Source organism: Macadamia integrifolia, chromosome 14, assembly GCF_013358625.1.
Source record: "Macadamia integrifolia cultivar HAES 741 chromosome 14, SCU_Mint_v3, whole genome shotgun sequence".
Classification (NCBI taxonomy): domain Eukaryota; kingdom Viridiplantae; phylum Streptophyta; class Magnoliopsida; order Proteales; family Proteaceae; genus Macadamia; species Macadamia integrifolia.
In genome coordinates this window covers 32,512,952-32,534,453 of record NC_056570.1, presented here as the reverse complement: position 1 = coordinate 32,534,453, position 21,502 = coordinate 32,512,952, and the positions used below count along the sequence as shown (strand labels likewise).

The 21,502-nt window shown below is 37.3% G+C and overlaps 3 protein-coding genes and 1 non-coding gene across 6 annotated transcripts; 3 read left to right on the top strand and 1 right to left on the bottom strand.

Annotated features, from left to right (window-relative positions):
- Window positions 1-963: 963 nt before the first annotated feature.
- Window positions 964-10,203, top strand: LOC122061858 (small RNA degrading nuclease 1-like). Of its 2 annotated transcripts, XM_042625374.1 has the most exons (12): window positions 965-1,228; window positions 1,996-2,178; window positions 2,280-2,369; window positions 2,592-2,660; window positions 5,969-6,109; window positions 6,218-6,334; window positions 6,421-6,490; window positions 6,643-6,737; window positions 8,113-8,247; window positions 8,331-8,438; window positions 8,854-8,958; window positions 9,615-10,203. In XM_042625374.1, the coding sequence occupies exons 1-12, from the start codon at window positions 1,187-1,189 to the stop codon at window positions 9,996-9,998; spliced, it is 1,539 nt and encodes a 512-aa protein (XP_042481308.1). In that variant the 5' UTR covers window positions 965-1,186; the 3' UTR covers window positions 9,999-10,203. The 2 variants fall into 2 exon arrangements, with proteins under 2 accessions (XP_042481309.1, XP_042481308.1); XM_042625375.1 differs by lacking the exon at window positions 8,331-8,438 and having other exon boundaries at window positions 964-1,228.
- A 126-nt stretch (window positions 10,204-10,329) lies between these two features.
- LOC122061857 (fatty acyl-CoA reductase 2, chloroplastic-like) lies at window positions 10,330-14,183 on the top strand. Its single transcript, XM_042625373.1, has 9 exons — window positions 10,330-11,898; window positions 12,001-12,104; window positions 12,216-12,415; window positions 12,498-12,598; window positions 12,689-12,896; window positions 12,988-13,149; window positions 13,243-13,324; window positions 13,413-13,810; window positions 13,901-14,183. Exons 1-9 carry the CDS (start codon window positions 11,487-11,489, stop codon window positions 14,064-14,066), a joined length of 1,833 nt encoding a protein of 610 aa, XP_042481307.1. The 5' UTR covers window positions 10,330-11,486; the 3' UTR covers window positions 14,067-14,183.
- A 263-nt stretch (window positions 14,184-14,446) lies between these two features.
- TRNAG-UCC lies at window positions 14,447-14,518 on the top strand. The gene has a single exon. It is a non-coding gene; the product is annotated as a tRNA-Gly (tRNA).
- Window positions 14,519-15,330: 812 nt separating this feature from the next.
- LOC122061315 (histone-lysine N-methyltransferase ATXR4) lies at window positions 15,331-20,336 on the bottom strand. Of its 2 annotated transcripts, XM_042624545.1 has the most exons (7): window positions 19,887-20,336; window positions 18,984-19,039; window positions 18,321-18,447; window positions 17,721-17,790; window positions 17,432-17,611; window positions 15,920-15,991; window positions 15,331-15,791 (listed from the first exon to the last, which is right to left on the bottom strand). In XM_042624545.1, exons 1-7 carry the CDS (start codon window positions 20,259-20,261, stop codon window positions 15,673-15,675), a joined length of 999 nt encoding a protein of 332 aa, XP_042480479.1. In that variant the 5' UTR covers window positions 20,262-20,336; the 3' UTR covers window positions 15,331-15,672. The 2 variants fall into 2 exon arrangements, with proteins under 2 accessions (XP_042480479.1, XP_042480480.1); XM_042624546.1 differs by lacking the exon at window positions 15,920-15,991.
- Window positions 20,337-21,502: the final 1,166 nt, after the last annotated feature.

Below are 21,502 nucleotides of genomic sequence, written 5' to 3'. Positions count from 1 at the left end.
ATCCAACACCTATCTCTTTTGCTTCATTATATATCATTATTTACCCTATAAATGTTAAGAAGTGGGATAAAAGTTGAATCATCACATGTATATCCAAAAGGATTCGATATCGTTCCTCCATGGTAAACCTTTATAAGCAATTGTGGCTTTATGTGTTACATGGTCAGCCAAAGACCACAACTAAAAAGGTGTCAAGATTTTCTAAGGTAGATTCCATTTCATTGGTACCTAACCATGTGTGGAAGCACCCAACATGGGTAGAGAATTCGGCTTTAGGTAGGTACCAATGAAATAGAATCTCATTTATTTATAGCTATGTTAAGTAGGGTGGAGATTTCATTTCATTTCATTGGTAACTACCCATGTGGGGAGACACTCTACGTGAGCAGAGAATCGAGACTCATACCCATATCACCATGCAAAATTTTGCTAGTTATGGGTCCTTCACATGGTATGACGGCGGTTCATGCATACATTGTGAGAATTGGATTCAAATAAAAAATTTGTTGGTTTTCAACAATCTTCTTCATGTTTATACTAGATATGGTTTTATTTTAGAAACATTGAAATTGTTCGACAAAATTCCTAGGTAGATAAATACCCAAAGGTTTTCCCCCATCAGTCTTGGTGTTAACGTGGAGGCCATGAGACTAGGTAATGTTTTTCATCCTATAGATTGTTTTAGAATTAGGGCAAAAGAACCCTCCTTTGCATGACCCTTGTGCCCAGACACAGGGGGGATGACACCTACACCCCTATTGATGCCCATGTGCATTTCCTCATTGGCCTACACCTTGACGCAGGGGCCGCACGACCAGCGAGCATTTTTTTTTTTCACTCAGAATTTTTTGACTTAGACCTCACTCGTTAGTGACTCACGAGTTAGAAGTTTCAACTAACCGAGTCGACTCATTAAACCTCTTTTTCCAACCATAGGCTTAAAACCGGTGTCCGTCTGTTCTCACTTCTCTTCATCCCTAACCCATAAACAACGGTGGCGGCGGGAAACTATCCGAAAAATTATCGGAAGCTTGGGGACCTGGGCTGAGTTTCTGGAGAAAAGGGGAACAATGAAAACCCTAGTTTTCCTTCAAAGGAGATAAGATCCCACTCTTCCTTTGCTTCTCTTACGAAAACCTCTGTGTGTGTGTGTGTGTGCGTGTGTCTCACAGAGTGCCTCGGAACCATGTCGCCAATGGATAAGAAGATTGATGCCGCAGAAAAGGAGGTAAGCCCCTATTCTATACCAATTACTTGTATTCTTAACAACTGAGTGAGTTAGCTTGCTTATAGTTCTTTAATTTCATGTTTTGGTAGTTCTGGACCTTTTGTGGTGGATTTTATAGTGAGGTTTTTGCTTATTACTTATCAAAATGGTTTGAACTTTGTCTAATTATTATTTGAATATATGGGCATTCTTCAAGTTTACATTTTGGATAAATTGAACCCTTAGTAAGTAAAGGGCCGGGATTTTGATTCTTTGGGCTCAGCATAAAATGCTAAATCTCTGGGCAAACCACTATACTAGTTAGTGTGCATGAGTCTACGAACCTTGACCTTGAACTGCAGGCCTTTTCCCACTTGTATATATTTGAGGTGTCTAATAAACTGGCCAAGATGAAATTTTGTCCATTATTTACTCATTGCTGCACAGTGAAGATATGAAAACTTGTTTGTTCAAATCTGATGGCGTTACAGCGTATAAGTCTAGTATTTAGAACTTGGTCACCACCTGTTTGGGCAGTACTAATTCTGTGCATAATTTACTTGTTCTATTTATCAATAAGGCATCCTGCTACTAGTGGTTTTAGCTCAATACTGCGTTTTATTATCATTTTTATTCTGTAATGAAGATGTTTCTTTGGTTGGCATTTATTAAATTTTCTTGGGAAAAGGGTCACTTTCTACTCCTTTTTTTTTTTTTTTTTTTAATTGATGTCCTGCCCAACCATTTTTCCTGTTTTAATTCATGTTCACCAACTACAATGTGATTAGGTTCTCGCTGACATTGTGAGGTGGACCCAAAAGAATGGTATGAAGGGTGCCAAAGGGGGTTGGAAAGAGTTTTTGAATAGCTATGACAAAAAGTTCGGTTCTAACTTAAGTGATCCTGCACGAAGGACAGTGGATACATTGGCTGCATTTCTGAAGACATTTACAAACGATGAAGATTTAAAGGTACACTAATAAAATGAGGAGTCATACTTTGGGGTCCATTTTTGCTCATGGAGTTATTCCATTATTAGTAATATTGTAACTTGCTACCTTCTTAATTTCAGGTTTTGGAAAAAGTAATGCGGTGCCATTCAAACCGTAAAGCAGTTGTGGAGCTTTCTGAGGGCTCTCCAGACCTTGAGTCCCCTCAACAGGTATGATTCATACAACTTCTTCGGTCATAGTCTGTAGGCATTTGTAGATTCATCATGCATATCTGGCATCTGATCGGCTAATTTTTGTTGCACATGGTGCCAGAGGTGCCAGCCTTAGGTTTTCATTATGCCATCATTAAATTTTCAAATCACTCCCCTAGACCCCCCCCAATGAAAAAAAATTACTGTATTTTTATTTTAACTGTTATGTTGGCAATGCAGAGGCTGGTTCGCATGACTCTTGAACACCCACAGTACCCGATAAATTACTCATTCCCATTCTATAGCGAGGTTTGGTACTGACTCTAATTCCTAATTCTCCTTGTCATTATGTGTTCTGTTTATCTTTTTCATCAAAGTTTATATTCAAGATTGCTTACCTGCACTCTTTGGTTTAATTTTACTATTTCTTCTCTTGTCTGTTGCTGAAACTTTTCAATACTTCTTTGTATTGGGTGACATTTCATGCTGTGAAGCTTGAATTACCATCTATGCACATTAAGATGAAAGCTAACTTCTAAAATTGGCTAACAAATAGGATTAGCAAATGCACCTCAGTAATGAATAGCCACTTTGAGAGTAATGATGGTGGTGGTAGAACATATGTTTCCCCAATATAGAGTCAACATTATGTCCATCACTTGTACAGGCTTCACAATGAGAAGAAGGATTGGCTTACTAAATCATGTTTATAAGAAAAATCTAAAGTAAACACTAAGCCTTTTCATATGTTTGTGACCATATTTTTTTTCCCTCTTAGCACAATTGGTTTCAGCTTTTTGCGTTGGGATAAATGATGTAATTTCACATAATATAGGCTTTAGTGCATAAAATGATTAAAGATCCATATGGTTAGAGGGTAGAAAGGGTTGATCATGGTGTTGTGGATGGTGCTTCTTGCTTGAGAAAGATCGAGTTATGCAGGCACATCAGATTCTGGTAGTGGTGCCGTGGTGGTGCTGGTGGTTCCTCATTGATACCAACTAGGCAACGGTATCATCAGTGGCATTAGAGAAAATGGTGTCTCTATTGATATCAACTGCAGAAGAAACCGCTAGGTCCTGCGAGGGGGGGCAGCTGAGAATCGGTCTTCACGGAGTGCTGTGGAGATCATTTTGTGATTTGTCGATGGACGGTGATCAATTTCCCCAAAGTGAAAGCTAGGGCACTACTTCAAGGTTGTTAGATATGACTATTGTCTTCTCGTATACCCAAAAGGAGACTCTTAAGGCCTCCCTTGTTACTTCTCCATCTACCTCCAATTCATGGATCCTCGGAGTTACTATTATTCTAAATGGGATTGTTTTGCTACTTATCGGGGCTCCATGGTTAACTATTTCGACAAGGGCAAGTCCATTCAGAGGTACTCATGGCATCAATTCTCAAGCAAGAAGAAATCTCTTGGTTGGTGTGACTTCACCCCTTCTTCCACAGTTTTGGGTCCCAAAGCTGGTTTCCTCTTTTATAAAGACTGTTCTCATCACTGCCGATATTCTTGTATTGAATGAATCCATTACCTTCGCCCATGATAACAAATGAGTCACTGTCTTCTTTGTCATCATCTTCACTTATCGTCGCCTGTCCAATTTGGGATGTATTGATTGGGAGGTCCACATGGAAGATTCATAATTCATTTTTTTTTAAGGAGATGATCAAAACCCAGAAGATAATGAACCCTGTTTTTCCTACTAAGAAATTTAATATTTGGATTAGCGCATACCAAAGCTCTGTCAATGGGGTTGAGTATCTCTTAATGTGTCTGGAGAGAAAGGACATAGAGAAGTCTGTTGTTCCCAAACAGAGCTGCTGGTGTTTGTCTCGAATGTTGCTGTTGAACTAGAAACTTAGCTTAGCCACATGCACCAAGACTCGTATGGGTGAATAAAAGAGTGTGGACAACCATAGTTTTCACGACGACTAGGCGAACCAAAGCGGTGGAGGGCTGCCTAAGCTCGTAGGTGACAAGGCGCTCGCCTTAAGGCGAAAAAGTGTTATTTTTTATTTTCACTATTTTCTAATATTATTTAGTATGCTACATATACCTTGTATCATAAAAAAATCAACATTAAGCCGGATAAAGTCATCAAAAATCAACATTAAGCCACATCAAATCATCAAAGATCAACATTAAGTCATAAAAAATCAACATTAGAGAAATGTTCTTGTTCTATAATAAGTTTTACTGGTCAAATGATTTTTTTTTACATGACACTTTTCGTATCAAGTGTAGGACAAAATCAGCTTTTTAACAAGTCTAAGATTACTTAAATATGAGTTGTAATGACAAAATTATGTTTCAGTCAAACTTATTTTAAAGTGTGCGAATGCTGTTAAAATTGCCTGAATGAAAAAAATTTTAAAGACATCAACACAAAAGATTATTTTACCGGATTTTTTGTTTTTAACAATGTTTGACCATGATAAGATTTATAAATTTTTCAAAATTGAGAAAAACCCCAACAGTTGAAAGTTGAAAATCGCCCCTACAATAAAAAATCCAAATTTTTGTTCTTGAACTGGGGGTTTGACTTTTTTATCTTTTAGGGAATTTGATTTTTAAACAAATTTTATTGGATTCAAATAGGAGGTATTTGCTTATTTATGAATAATATCTTAAGTAAATGAAATAACAAATATAAAAGCATTTACTTAAATGTGCCCATGTATTGGGAAACCTCCATATGGGTGTTTTGTGATTTAGGCATCTATTCGGTGGAAGTTATGCCAGGAAAGAATGCTTTGCTGTTATGGTTCATATGCTCTGAGAATATGGTCCGATACATGTAGACGGTTTGAGCCTTTGAGGACCCCCTGCTTGGTTTGGTAATATATGCATCCATGGGAATGACGAGTTCAATAAGGACCAGAAGATGCATTAGAACAAGCCCCCATAAGGAGAGAAGAGCTTCCAGGAGCATCTCTTACCTGAGGCAAACTGACCAATGCTCTTTGAAAGTTCCTGACAAATTTGGATGGTCATAAATATCTTTTTGCATTCTGGGAGTGTATCCTTTATCAGATACAAGAATAGAAATGTGTGAAATAGACAGTAATATACGTATGAACATGTGTCAATTCTCCCCTGAAAATAACACTGGGATTTTTCTACTCATGATTGCTTCGAAAGAGGGAGCTACTGTCAAAAATAAAATGAGATACTGTCTGAATGCTATTGCAGGGCCAATAATGCAGTTAAAGTTGCTTCAACCGTAAGGAATTCTTCATTAGATGGTGAGAACTTATACCAGGAACTTGGTAGTGTACATATTTCACGAGAAAAAGATAAGGGGACAAACAGGATTGAAACTTTGGTGGTGCTTGAAGTATTATGAAGTGAAGGTCGTGGCGTGTGCTGTCTGACTTATTTATTGGAAAACTCATGCTCATAATCATAGATTTCTACAACAGAGATATCAACCATAATTTTGTTTAGCTACTCGCAATCTGCTTTTACTATTCTGAAATATCCGGAATTTCTGTTCAATTCTCTCTCTCTCTCTATCTCTCCCCCCCACCTCAAAAATATATCTCGTGCTTTGTAAATAATGTACTCCCCCCTCTCACTTCATTTTTTTTTCATCCTTCAATGGTGAAAACAGGAATGGGTGGTTACAAAGCTTGGTAAAAGTTCAGAATCGTTGAAGTCCAATGCAATGGCTGCTATTGATTGTGAGATGGTTCTTTGTGAAGATGGTACAGAAGCCGTGGTGAAAGTATGTGTTGTGGATCACAATTTGGAGGTAGGTACTCACTGGCATTTAAATATTATTAATTTACTTCTTTGATGTAGGGATCAATTATATCACTTCTTCTTAAATTGGTGTAAATATTCTTGGGGAATGTTTCAGGTCAAACTTAATGAACTTGTGAACCCAAATAAAGCTGTTGCTGATTATAGAACTCTAATTACCGGAGTCTCTGCAAAGGATTTGTGCAAAATTAATTGTTCATTGGCAGATGTACAGGTGATATGGCATTGTTGTTGAAGTTCCTCGAGTCTTGCTTGTTTTTTTCCTCTCGTTGCTCTGACCAGATATGGGATATTATGTAGAAATCATTGAAGAAGTTAGTGTCACGCGGGACTATTTTAGTTGGCCACAGTTTGAATAATGATCTAAAAGGTATTCCATGGACTTTGCTCAAATATTAATTCTTTTTCCACTTCATAAGTTTGTTGGATGACTTTGATTATTATACTTTTTTTGGCTATCCCTGTTTTATGCTTTAGTCTCCACTACAAGAACTTTTTACTTTTTGGCTTTCTGTTTTATAGCACTAAAGTTGGATCATGCAAGAATAATTGACACATCTTTTATATTCAAAGTTCTGGATGGACGCAGAAGGCCTTCTTTGAAAGATTTGTGTAAGGCAAGTTTCTGAGACTTGTTTACTGCAACATTTCACTTCTTGGAAATTTTTAACCAATTAACGGATCTGCTGAGCTATAACCAGAAATCTTTGACCTTTGATTAACAAACTGGTAATTCCAGATTTAATTGGTGTGTTATATATCCTTCCATGCTGGGCTGTAGCCGACCCCATTTAGCTGAGTTTCTCCTAACTTGCTGGGCTGTGCCTCTTTCATCTTACTTTCATCTCTCTCGCTTTTATCTTTTTCATTTTCTATTTTCTTTTCTTTTATTTATTTTTTCCTACTTTGTTTTGCATGGATCCTTGTAGCTGACCCCACCATTAAGTTGGGACAAGGCTGAGTTTATTGTTTATATTTCCTTCCATGATATGCTGAATATCACTTATAATACATTTGAATCGACTGTTGTGTATTTATATCATGCATGCACTTACCAGTTCTGGATTAATGATGTAGTTTAGACAACTGTAATATCTCATCCTTACCTAGAGTTTTACATTGACAGCTTTGCTACCCTGTGAAACAATAATAGAGTTTAAACTATACTTACCCACTTTCAATATCTCGGTCAAAAATCATAATTATCCCGTCTTATATCTGATAATGACCATTGGGTTTGTTTTTTTGGGTAGGAATACCATTTGCATATTTGGATGATGAACTTGGTAGCTATAGCTTTAGTCATTTGCTTCTGACTTGGGTTTCACTCTCACTTCTTTTCTTTCACCGAAACTCTGAATTCATCCTCCTTTGTCTCATGACACAGCTTTTTCCCCAAGGATCTTCTACCAAGAGATAGAAAGAGTTAAGCATTTTCATTTTTCATTTTCTGATGGAAGATGGTTTAAGAATTCTATAAAATCAGAAAATTGTGAAATTACTGATCTTGTGGCAGATTGAAGCAAATGACCAGATAGCAGATGGAAATCTGCATTGAAATTTCTCGATCTTCTTCTTCTCGGTGGACCCACATGAAAAGGGGGAACCTTATTATTCACAATTGCTTTTGTCTAAATAAAAGATGCCAAAAGATGGTTATATAAATACAGATTGTCAAAAATTGTCATGGGTTCCATCATGGATTAAGGGTTTGTCAAGCCATAGGTAGTCAAAGCATGGTGGTAGAACAAATTTAGGTTAAAGAAGAATAATTTTGGACGCAGCTTATTCTTCATCTTCTTCTTCTTTTGTCTTTTATTTAAGTAATTGGTGAAAAAAAAGGGAAAAGGACAAATGGAAAGAATGAGAAAAACAAAAGAGTTAGATAATGAACCATTAATGAATCGGTTCATAGTTTATTACCAAGATGTGAGTTGTTAATGACTATAACTATGTCAGTTGCTTAATTTTCTTTACCTTTATCTTTGACAGTCTGTGTTGGGCTATGAACTTCGGAAGGAGGGTGCTCCACATAATTGTCTAGATGATGCACTTGCTGCAATGAAACTAGTTCTTGCCAAGATTGAGCATGGTTTTGATGATGTTATAATGTTACCCCGCAGAGATGTAAGTTGGAATTGAATGGTTCTTATCTTTTGTTTACCCGATGGAAGTCCTTGCTAATTCTTGTTGGCTTTTTGAAATTATAGGTATCTGAAACTGAACTAGAAAAGCTTCTTCTTCATAGACTACCAATTGATGTTCCTAAGGAAGAATTGCTGAAAATATTTCCAGAGGAATTTGAAATTGAATTTCAGGTTGTGTATACCATATGGATGGAAATTTTTTATTTTGAGAATTCAAAACAAGACCTTACCATTTGAAAGATGCCATGTGTGTCACATGCCTGGGTATTTGGACCCTGAAACGTGGGTGTCATCAAGATCTTCTACGTCAAAAAGATACTACTCTCCAAGATAGAAAATTTTATTGACCACTACCATTAGTATTTTGAGGATTCAAAATTGCAATTAGATGGCTAGAATAATCTTATCACATCAGTTTTAAGTTGTACGACCTGGCAGACCTTGGTGCAAGATCCCCATCTTTATATGTGCACTCACATACACACAGACATAGATTCTAGGTTGCCTTGTTGTTTGTAAGTTCAAAATAAAACAAATTGATATTTCGTAGAAGTTCTGAGTGCAATGCTAAAATTTCTGCTGGCAGCCAAAAATAAATGCTCGAGGACAAACATACTCTGCATTTGCCATTTTTAAAGATGGACAAAAGGCAAATGAAGCATTTGAAAGAGTTCGAGGATATGAAGTGAAGGTATGCATCATCGGGATTTTCTCTAATTTGATTTCTGATTTATTATGGTCTATCCAAGTGTTTGTTTCATGGAAGGGTCTCTCTGTCATGATGCCTCCTTATAGGAAGCATATCATTATAAAAGAGTATTTCCCCTTGTTAAGCAGCTTTCGAATTTTCCTTAAAAAATCAGGTATAGTCAAGTTATCTGACTTCAGAAAAAAAAGAAAAAGGGAATACCTACTGCCCGAGGCTCCCGCCACTACGGGATCGGGGGAGGATCATAATGCACATAGCCTTACCCCTGCTTCGTAGAGAGGCTGTTTTCTGATGTGTGCAAGTTGTCTGACTTAACTGTCTTGATAAAATGGAAGAGGCCAATCTGTGCCACAATTTTTAGAACACGCGCTTATGGGTTTAGGTGTCATGGGGAAAATTTGTACCTTTTGATTCCCTCTTTAATTTACATGAGACAGTTGCAATGTTAGCGGTAGTTTGTTTACGATCTGAACCTGATTGTCTGCAGAATACCATAATCTATATTTCCTAGTTCCCTATCTGGTTTGTTCCAACCCAAACATAAGGAAATTGAGGGGGGAACTTGGAGAAAGAATTGCATGCTGTGATCATGAACTACAGAGCTGTAACTGTTTTCTTTTCTTGGTTTCTCCTGACAGGATTCATGTGGACGGCCCCAGAAACTTGTTTCGATTCAGCGTAGGAATGGACTAACTGCCAACCTCTATGTCCGTAAGATGGGATGTGCTGATACCCATGCTGATCCCCCTGACCAATCTACTTTGGAGAAGAAATATCCCCCTGACCAATCTACTTTGGAGAAGAAATTTGCCAAAGTCGAAGAGCTCATCAATGTGTCCAAGAAGCGGAAGACAGATATGGTGATCACAGAGGAATTGGCAGAGCCAAAGACAACTTCAGATCAGTGTGTTCATCATGCCAAAGAGATCAAAAGTTTGAAGCGGGAACTGCGCCAGAAGGATGATGAAATTCATAACCTGCAGAAGATACTCTCTGCTCTTACGAGGAAACATGGGCTTTGAAAACATGCATGGATAGATGGGAATACCTTTTTAATATTGATCGTTTTATCTTTTTAATCGATGTCAACATCAAAATTTTCAGTGGAACTCCACACCAGCCAGTAAGTAGAGTAAGTTATCATCCAAAACAGTGAAAGATTTAAGCTTAGACACCTTGTTTCTCTGTAATTTCGCCATAATCTAACCGTAATCTTGCTATGTTTTACATCTCATTAGCATTATATGTTAGGAGTCATATCTGTACCCAATGTATGAGGTTCTCGCCATTAGAGGGGGGGGTATGAAAAGGGTCTTATTTTTTTCTAAAACGAATATGTAAGCCCTTAAAACTTTATTGAAAAATAATCATAAGAATAGAAAAGCGAGTACAAACGAAGACATAACCTTCCTTACACCAGCCCAGAGAAATAGATCACATACTCGAAAAATTGGCAAGTTAGCTTTGTCTTATCGAATGAAATGAATAAGAACACAAGGGAGACTTTGACCTCTAAGAAACGTGACCATTCAAGACAATGCAAGCTAAATTAGTGAAAAAATATGCGACTCAATTGCTCTCTTTGAATGAGAATAGGAGGGTCTTAACGTATGCAGTCTTACCCTTACTTCGCGAAGATGTTTTTTATTGATTCAAACTTGAGACTACTAGGTTACAACGGAACAATCTTACCGTTGTGCTGGGGACTGCCCTCTCTCTCCTTTGTTCTCTTTGCCCCTATTTTATGAACCCTTCTCTTATCCTCCCATAGGATGATATGACTTGGATATTAAGAAGGGACGTAGTTTCTCATAACCCATGGTGAATAGAGAATCTCTTCACCTATGATATCAACTCTCTAATTGGATTAGAGAAGGGTATTTTGGACCTTCAACAATAAGAAGCGGATGATGACATTTACTCTTTGAAGAAAAACTAAATCAATTTACTAAAAAAAAAAAAAATAAATGAATAAAAAAAAAATCCATTAAGAAGAGTAGGTGTTTTTTGAAATTAAAAGAGTCTGTTCTCTTTTTTCTTTCCACCCAAACCCACACGCATAAATGGCCTGGTCTTATTCAAACAATTTAAAAAGCATTATATCCTTTTTCCTCTTACATTTCTCCTATTTTATAGATCTGATATGGCTAATCATAGAAGGCCTCTCCCGCCAACTTAGCATTTGGGGGAAATGTGTGAAGAGGATGGCAAAAAGAGAGCCGTTTTCAAAACTCCTCCCAAAGCCACATGACTCAACTTACCTAACTCCTATCTCCTCTTCTCTTAAAACCTCAAATCCTCCCTCCCACTCCTTAGCAGCTTCCAAATCCATCCCTAAATCCAAACTGAAACCCTCATAGTGTTTTGTTTGTTTACTTGCCTTTGTTTTCTTTCTATATTTTTTTAGAAGTTATTAGTTAAGGTTCAGTCCAACCAACATTCCCTGCCCCTGCAATACATTTGTTTCTTCCCTTCATTGACTCTTTTTTCTTCCACATATTCTAGCAGTAATGGAATCCCTGTTTCTGAATCCAAGTCCTACTGTTGTAGCTAAGATAAGGTCTTCAGAGAGGCAAGGTTGGTGCTCCATTAATGGGTCTTCCAGGAAGAACAAGAATACAGTGTGTTGCCAGAGCAATGGAAATGTGACAACTTTTGGTGGGTTGTCCTCTGTTTTTACAGAGAGTTTGATGCAGACACCAATGATAGAGAACATCGAGCATGGAAGTTGTCTGGTGGATGCTGGAAGCTTAGTCTCATCATCAAATGAGAAAACTAAAGATGATATTCAAGTGAAGGATTTGGTTCCTCTTAATGGAAAACCCACCACCCTGATGGAGGTCTCTGATGGTATTGGGATTGTCAAGTTTCTTAGAGGAAAGCAGTTATTTATCACTGGTGCCACTGGTTTTCTAGCAAAAGGTACCGTGCTGGTCCCTAAATCTTTCTGAATTGGCATTAATGTTTAATGTGGTTTTCTAATACCAGAATTTTTCATTTCTTTTTTTCACTTCAAATTTGTAGTTCTCATAGAGAAGATTTTAAGGACAGCCCCTGATGTGGGTAGGATCTTTCTCTTGATTAAGGCAAGAAACAAGGAGGATGCAGTGAATAGATTGAGGAATGAAGTATGTTTGTTGAAGACAATGATATATTTTTTTCCTCTCAGTTTTATGTTCTTTATTTCTAATTTAGTGTTTTGTGTTAAAGATCTTATTTTGGCTGACATTTGTGTTCAGATCATAAATGAAGAACTTTTCAAGTGCCTGAAACAAAATCATGGGAAAGCATATCAATCATTTATGCTCAGCAAGCTGGTTCCTGTGGTGGGTAATGTCTGCGAATCTAATATTGGAATGGAAGAAGATTTAGCTGAACTTATCGCGGGGGAAGTTGATGTAATCATAAACTCAGCGGCCAATACTACCTTCGATGAAAGGTCTTTAAATGTGCTTTTGGTCTTGGCATATAAAAATTTGAATCATCCAAGTCTCTCACTTGGGATCTTTAAAAAATTTCAGGTATGATGTTGCTCTAGATATAAACACAAGAGGAGCTTCTCGACTTATGAGCTTTGCGAAGAGCTGTAAGAAACTTAAACTCTTCCTGCAAGTGTCAACTGGTAAGTAGAGAACACTTCAAACCAATGGAAAAACTGTTGATCTGCCCACTTCAAAACAACTATAGTGGTGTTTCATCTTTCTTTGTGTAGCATATGTTAATGGTAAAAGGCAAGGTAGAATCTTGGAGAAAGCCTTTTGCATGGGAGACAGCATAGCAAGGGAGACAATCATCCCCAAAGCCCCTTCATCTCTCCCTCTGTTAGATGTTGAAGGTGAAATAAAGTTGGCCCTTGAATCCAAGAGGGATTTCCAAGACCATGCAGTTGCACAAAAGATGAAAGAATTGGGTTTAGAAAGGTATGGCTTTTCAATCTGTTTTTGGTTTCTGTTCAATTAATCTCTCATGGGAGCCTGAAACATAAGCAGTGACTAAAATTCTATTTAATAGGGCCCGTATACATGGGTGGCAAGATACTTATGTGTTCACAAAGGCCATGGGTGAGATGCTTATTGACAGTCAGAGAGGAGAAATACCGGTAGTCGTCATCCGTCCTAGTGTCATTGAAAGCACCTGCAATGAGCCTTTCCCTGGATGGATGGAAGGAAACAGGTACCTTGATATTAATGCATCATCTAAGTTTTTGCTGTCTCACAATCATGAATCATTTCCTCTTTATCATAATCTGCTGTTATGGAACCTCAGGATGATGGATCCAATAATCTTATATTATGGGAAAGGCCAGCTTACAGGGTTTCTTGTAGATCCCAGGGGAGTCCTTGATGTAGTAAGTTGTATTTGATGTGTTCATCTTTATATGGAACTAAGCATAATATGCAAGAAGGAAGCTTATTTTCTTACATGATTGTGAATAGGTCCCCGCCGACATGGTTGTAAATGCAACCTTGGCAGCCATTGCAAAGCATGGCGCAGCAAGGAAACCGGAGATGAACATTTACCATGTTGCTTCATCAATGGTGAACCCACTACTGTTTCAAGACTTAGCAAAATTCCTCTATGAACACTTCAGTTCCTCCCCTTACATGGACTCAAAGGGAAGACCAATTCATGTCCCAACAATGAAACTCTTCAATTCCATGGAAGATTTCTCCTCACATATATGGAGAAATGCCATCCAAAGAAGCGAGCAAGTGGCTGCAGCAGCTTCCAATGAGAAACTATCTCGTAAATTCAAAATTGCATGCAAGAAATCAATGGAGCAAGCAAAATACTTAGCCAACATATATGAGCCATATACTTTCTATGGAGGAAGGTCAGGAGCTAAACCTGCTCAAATTTTACTGAGATTTTCTTCTATTCTTTTCAGAGATTATACTAACTTGGGAACATTAAAATCTATCAGGTTTGATAACACCAACACTGAGAGGCTAATGGAGGAACTGTCTGAAGAAGAAACAAGGAGCTTTGGATTTGATGTAAGGAGCATAGATTGGCAGCATTATGTCTCAAACATTCATATTCCTGGTCTGAGAAGGCATGTAATGAAGGGGAGAGGGATGTCTGGATAAATTAGACCTTCTGTTTCATAGGAATTGGTTGTAATGTCCTTTTTCAATCCCTGGTAAATAATGGGAAGAGGGTAATAGCTCACATGAATTCTGTTCATATTTCAGATCTTAATGTTCTTTCTTTTCTGTAATCAATGCCTCTTTCATCATAGCTAGCCATAACTAATGGGTTTACCACCCAATTAATCATTTTAAAGTCTCTCTCCCAGTTGAAGTTGAATTGCACTCCCATGCCTAAAATATGATATATCCTTCTTCAATAAGAATCCCATGTGTTTTGGAGTGGTAAAGTCCCTGGGTTTGTGGTAGGTGTTATCTAAGCTTGGGCATTGAATATGATTTTAAATTATTCATATATTAATAAACAAATACAATAACAGGCGTTTGTAGTCCAACGGTTAGGATAATTGCCTTCCAAGCAATAGACCCGGGTTCGACTCCCGGCAAACGCATGGATTGCAATTTTTTTTTCCTTATTTAATTCTTCCTCCAAAGCTTTGTAGAAGTTAAATTCAATTCAATCTTCTACCAAAAAAAAAAAAAAAAAAGAAAAAGAAAAAAAATTCAATTCAATCAACTCATGGGCACTTTTTGTTCCTTCTTTTTTACTCGTGAATTCATCCTCCAAAGCTTGGTAAAGTCAATAGACCTAATTTCACTTAACCCATGGTGAAAAGATTCCCCCTTCATCCATGGGATCTGACCCTCTAATAAACGCATGGATTGCAATATATATATTTTTTTCCTTATTTAATTCTTCCTCCTCCAAAGCTTTGCAGAAGTTAAATTCAATTCAATCTTCTACCAAAAAAAAAAAAAAAGAAAAAGAAAAAAAAATTCAATTCAATCAACTCATGGGCACTTTTTGTTCCTTCTTTTTTACTTGTTAATTCATCCCCCAAAGCTTGGTAAAGTCTATAGACCTAATTTCACTTAACCCAAGGTGAAGAGATTCCCTCTTCATCCATGGTATCTGACCCTCTAACTGAACTGGTGAAGAGTATTTCAGGCCTTGAAGTCTAGAACAATAGACTAAATCACCATTTGTCTAGTTACCCACAATGAAGAAAAACTAAATCCATTATCAATTTAGCTTTTTCCACCCTGGGTATACATCTTCTCTAACAACCTCATTTCTTGTTATTAGGACAGTAATATGTTCTGATTTATTATAGAGCTTCATATACAAGAGAGACAAGAGACTGTCATGCATCCCTAACAACTTTATGTTGATTGTGGAACCACCATCTTACCTTTGAGAGACTTCAAAAGTAATTATAGTTTCTTTAACTAGAAAACAGTCTGCAGAGCAGGTCTAATCCATCAAATGTTATACATGGCTATATTTACTTTTCACTAATCAACTGCCAAGCCTGTAGCTCAAACTCCAAACAGTTAATTATATGTTAAAACCTTCCTTAAACTTGTGGGCCTGCTTGCTTCCCAGCTTAACCATCACACATACTACCCCACCCACCCACCCAAGGGGGGTGCTCTTTGCAAAATTAATTGGGAAATATCCATATTTAGAAGTTAAATCATGCCTCCACCAGTTTGTCCTGCATTGATTTGAAGCTGACGTAGCCCATGTTTCCACGTAAAATTCTTAATCACCAGACATACACCGAAGACAATTACAGCAGAAACCAAACCCTTCAAACAGCAGTTTTTGTCGAGCATCATGATTCATGCTCACATCGATGTAGCAGATACGAAGCTCCTCACCTGATCAAATAAGCATCCAAATGCAACACCACAAAAACAGTCATTAACACATTAGTTATGGTTAGCAGTTTGATTGTATGATGTTAGTAACACATTTTATTGCTAGAATGAGTCCACAGTAGTTGTGCCTGCTTCAATATCACGCAAGGCTTTCAATCTTGCATCCACATTCTCTGTCCAAATAATGTGCACATTGGGATCTGAAATTTAAAAAAAATTAAAGTCCAATCAGCCATGTCATCGTCATTGAGATTGAAGAGCACTCCTGTACAAAATCTAGAATGTCAACTTTCAGAAAAAAGTTCCTTGGAGGGAGAGAGAGAGAGAGAGAGAGAGGCTTCCAAGGAAATTCAGCAGCTACTTAGAGGTATGGTACAGCCTCCTAGACCCAGGTCCATGCATCCTCAACCAAAGAAAAGAAGAGACCATAACTATGTATGGAGGGACACCTGAATTTGGCCAGATGTACTGTTTATAGCATATGCTTTGCAGTAAATAACAGCCTTCGAAATGTCGATCTCATTTTATTGAGAGGGAAGGGGGAAGAGGTGAGAAATCAATTCTGTGCAATAAACCAATGGCTACATAGTAGTGCAAATAATCTGTATGAATCTATGCCAGCACACTTGTGTTCATGCCCAAGATTCTGTCCTGTGTACACTAAATGTGTTCTTTACCATATTATGAAAAACTTGAGGAAAAGCTGCAAGTCATTAGCACCTTCAGAGTGGGTTAGCCTTCTTCAGCAAACAACACGGGTGGAAAAGTCAAGAAAGAATGCAGAGAATGTCATATCCTCCTCTCCTATGGGTATTTTGAGTGTGAGGCAACCTTCTTCATGTCAATTCATATTTATATTAGACCAGGCTTATGACCCCAGCCTGGTAGGCCCAGACAGAGACCGGTTGACCGATATGAATTGGTCTCAAGAATTGAGACTGAAACTGTTTATTTAAGCACCACTTGATATCCATTCATTCATATATTCAGTCAATCAGTCTGTATTTGAATTCATTCAAATTTGAATCGAGACTGGTTGACTATTTGCAAAACTTTAAAATCCAAGACCTAGACTGAAGGTTTTCAATTATGCACTAGGAAGAATTTGTGTTTCCTGAGATTCCATGAGTATTATTTCGATGGAGACTGCTTATTACCAAATTATTGAGTGCAGGTAGTTGCATCTTCTTAGGATATAGGCCTTTTAAAATTTCATCATTGATGTTCGCAGCTCCTTTATAGGTTCTAATATCACCCATAATTTCCAGCTCATTTATTTATTCTGTTTACATTGTTAGTGTTTGGTGACAGGCTGCAGGTTTATTATAACATAACTTCTGTGGAACTGAACAAAAAAATTAGCGGATACAATAAATCATTGAAATTTTTTGACAAACATAATAGTTAAAGCTAAACTGCATCAAAACCTCTTAACAAGTTTTAGTTGACATTATTGTATCCTTAACAAGAAGATCTCCTCAATTCCATGCATAACAAACAGGTAGACATCATAAACAACAGCACGCCTTGTATTTAAACTGATGACATTTTTATAGATTTAATTTTAATTTTTGGCGTGAGCAACACTGATGAATGTTATACCACAGACTTCATTGAGGAGGTAGAAAAAAATTGCTTACCACAGTCATGATTGTAGAAAGATGGAAGCATATAAACAGCGTTCCCAACAGCAGCTTCAGCTTCAACGGAAGCTGATGCTAATAAAAGTAAATCCTCATATGATCCTCCAACCAATTCAATGCGAAAAGCATTGATACGAATCCGTGCCAACACACCAGTGTACCATTCCTTGGTTAGAACTAGTTATGTCAAGATAACATCACTCTTAAAGGATGTTAAGCAGAGGAAAAACTAGTAAAGGAAAGAAATGTGATTCACGAGGATTAATCTTCACTACAATGAGGATACATGCCATCATTTCATCCTTAATGCCCCCATTCACCAAAGCATGCCTCAGCAAGCGAAATTCCTCTCCCATCTGAAGCAAACTATGACATATATAAGATGCTTTTAGCAAGAAATAAACCATAAACAGGACAATCTAACCAAGTTATTGTAATCATCTCCTCTAGATATATATCAACAAATCCAACTATGTGTGGTCAGCACAAACCAAGTGCTTCTGTTCCAATCTATTTGTAGGTATACAAAAAGTAGCATTTAGAAGATTGATGCACCCCCCCTGGTTTCCTTTTGTCTGATCCTCTATGTAACATTCAGAAAAAGGGATTTGCACTCTCTTATTGCATAGAGAGAATAATCAAACCATACCAGGAGGAAGAAATAACAATTAAGAAAATGTTGACTATGACGACAATTTCATTGCTTGTACACCAAGGTTCAGTTAAAATATAACCTGACTAGTACCAAGTTTGCTGTTGATTTTCAGATGCAATGACAATAAATACTCAAGTTTCTATTTCTTTACGCTAAAGTTAAAGAAATATCATTTACATATTTATAAGAGCACTTCCAAAATATAGATTTCTTACTTTGTGGAGTTCTCACCTCTGAAAGCATTTCAGGGGATAGATACGCAGGTTGAAGTACATCAAGAGTGTCTGATGATGTCGTACCAGAAATAACCATGCAAGCCAACCGCTTTACCAATAGTGGATACTTCAAACCTTGGGTTCTTCAAACCAAAGAAGAAATGAACATTAATTGGCAGAAAACATTTGATGATTTTTATCAAACACCATAACAAATATTGCTGGTGGAAAACAGATGATATGATTCTTTATAGGTTCTTATATCACCCAATAATTAACTGTTTTGCTTAAATTCAAATGCTGGTTTTTTACTATGACCATGAAAAAAATAATGATTACCAAATCAAGAACGATTTGTATCAGACAATCTAGTGAACCACATTTATTTTAAATTAAGAAAAAAATGATAGTGCCCTAGATATGCCTTTGAAACACGCTATCCATTAATTAGATGTAATTTCAAATATCTAAAGAAGGAAAATCCAATGCAGAAACATTCATCCAGAAGAGGAATGTGGAAGAAAAGCAAGAACTAAGGAAATCAATCATGTCCAAAAAGAACAAATGATTCTAGGTTCATTTGAAAATCAAGTACTTGGGAAATCAATCACGTCTAAAGAGAACAAATGAAGCTAGATTCATGTTACAAGAAAAAAAACAATCAAAAGTTTGTCCATACCTGCAGTGGTCATTATATGGTGACCAATCGGCTCTTTTTTCAATATCCAGAAAAGCCTACAGGAACACAAGTTATGCATAAAATTAAATAACTACCATTCTTGACAAATAGATACATAAGATTCAAGAATTACCAAGGCATATATTTCCCATTCTATAATTAAACGAACTCCACAAGATAGGCAGTCAGATACTCATTGTGAAACAATAATGACAATGCAATCCTAGTGTCAGAAGCATACTAATTGAGCTCACTGATTCAGTGACCACTACAATTTAATCATCGATTAAGATGTGAGCAGTGGGAAATGTCAATCTATTACATTTTATCTATTTTGAGATTTATCTCCGCAAATTCATCCTTTTCTAACATAGGTTTCAAGCACAAATGTATTACAAAACAAACATCCAATACAAAATCAAATTGGCAAATTGGTTTTCTCTATGATAGGAAAACAAGCCTGCTATAATATGAAATAAATCATTATAGAAACTACCAAATTGGCTTTCCAGTTCTATTTTTCTCAGCTTCTAACTCTTCTAGTTTCTAGTCACTCCTCTCAACTTGCTTTTCTTTGCTAAGCCGGAAATAATATGAAATAGCCATGGAGAAGCGGGTTCTGAACCCATTAATTCTCATATATGCAACAAATTGGTATGGTCAACAGTCAATTGGAGTGTAAAAACTGAGAAAAATATGCATACTCATCCAAATGGAAAACAGGGTATCCAACAAAAAAAAAAAAAAAATGTGAGAATTTGCCTTCTCCTCATGTTCTTTTCATACAAGTAGGAGAAATCTTCCTTAAATTCTCAATGGAACTATCAGAGGAAACATATTTTTCACTTCTTGTGTACAGACAAACTGTGATAGCCCATATGCAATAGTAGACCAAAGGATCACCTTTGAGTGTTCTCTGCATTGATCGCTACAGAAAGGAACAGTTAGAGCATCCGAAGAATGAGCGATTGGGAGATTCCTGAGGCAAAAATAGCAGACCTTGTGGAGAAGAGAGAGGGAAGGATGAGACACTAAGGGTTTTGCTGTGTGGATGAGATCACCCGCTCCAATCCTCCGAGTTGCGAACACTCCCCTCCCCGCCGACGCAGTGAAAGAAACTTGGATGGGAGGTGGGCCAGTTGGCAAATGCTGGCCGGGGCTGTTGTTGTTATCGGCGGCGAAGTGGGAGAGGAGACGAAGCATGAGGTGTTGGCATTTCAGGTTCTTCTTCGTCTTCAATGTCAAAGCCCAACGGCCATAACTGACCACTGGAGGCATCTCGTCGTCTTCTCCAAATGTTCTTTTTTCCACTTTGAATGGTTCAGTCCATAGTTCAATTTGAAAAAAGTTGATCAAAACAAACAGAGCATTAGGGTTTTGTTATAGGGAAATTCTAAATGTCACTATACCTAGTGAAGTATAACGATTCAATATTTACCACATGGCATTATATAAATAAGCATATATAATATTGCTGTCGATAATTACCAGTATTCATATGTATCAGCCGTATCAATCTATAAATAGTGAAGCTTTATGTTATATTTCATTATGTTTAGCGACACCTAGAGATAGGACTACTATCATCGGTCCAATTTGACAAGATCAAAGGAGGGGTGTTTTTGACGGTGAATGATAAGGGGTGAGAGAATGACACACAAGTATAACCACAAGGTCAAATCATCAATGGTTTGAGAGGAATTTAAGGATACTAACCAATTTAATGGCTGATCTAGCAAGCATAAGTTGAAAAGGATAGCAGAGCTGCTATTCAACTATAACCTTTGATATTACTCTTGTTGTGTTGTCATACCTAAGGCATACTGGTTCTATACCCAACTACATGATGCATGAGGCTTGGTTTAATAGACATGAGGTTCACTCTGGGAAGCACCTCTTAACGTGGTGGTGTCTGCTAGTATAGTAGTGTATTGGCCTGAGTCCAAAGAGAGATCATTTGTTTAATTCTTCTCCATCCGATGTGTACATCATGTTATTCTCCCTTCACTTCTCCTCTAGTAGCCTATGGGCCTTTGATAGGATTTGAAGAAAAATAAAAGGTTCACCCAACCTTCATTGATGGTGATCTAACAATTTGTTGGTATATTCCTTTTATATACCCCAATGGTATAGGACTAAAAGAAAAACAAATCATGTGTAAGGCACAAGACTCAAGCTCCCCAAATATAGAACAAAAAAAATACAAACACTAAATAAGACATCCTCCACTATGCACTACTTACCTCCATGTCCTTGGCTGTTTCACACATCAGGGTGGGTAATAGGTCCCCTCTTGCACAGGTACCTTAGCTGTGGGTTCTATCAATTCCTTGCATGTACAAGTGGAATGGGTGATCCAATTAGGATTGATCTGGATTCCCGGTTCACCCAATTCCTGCAACTTAAATTTTTGACTTCCACTCTCCAATCCTTTCTTCCTCTCTCAAGTATTTGAGTTTATACCTCCTCCAATAGGTGTCTCCTTTAGAAGCACAAAAATCCTCTATGGGGGAGATAGT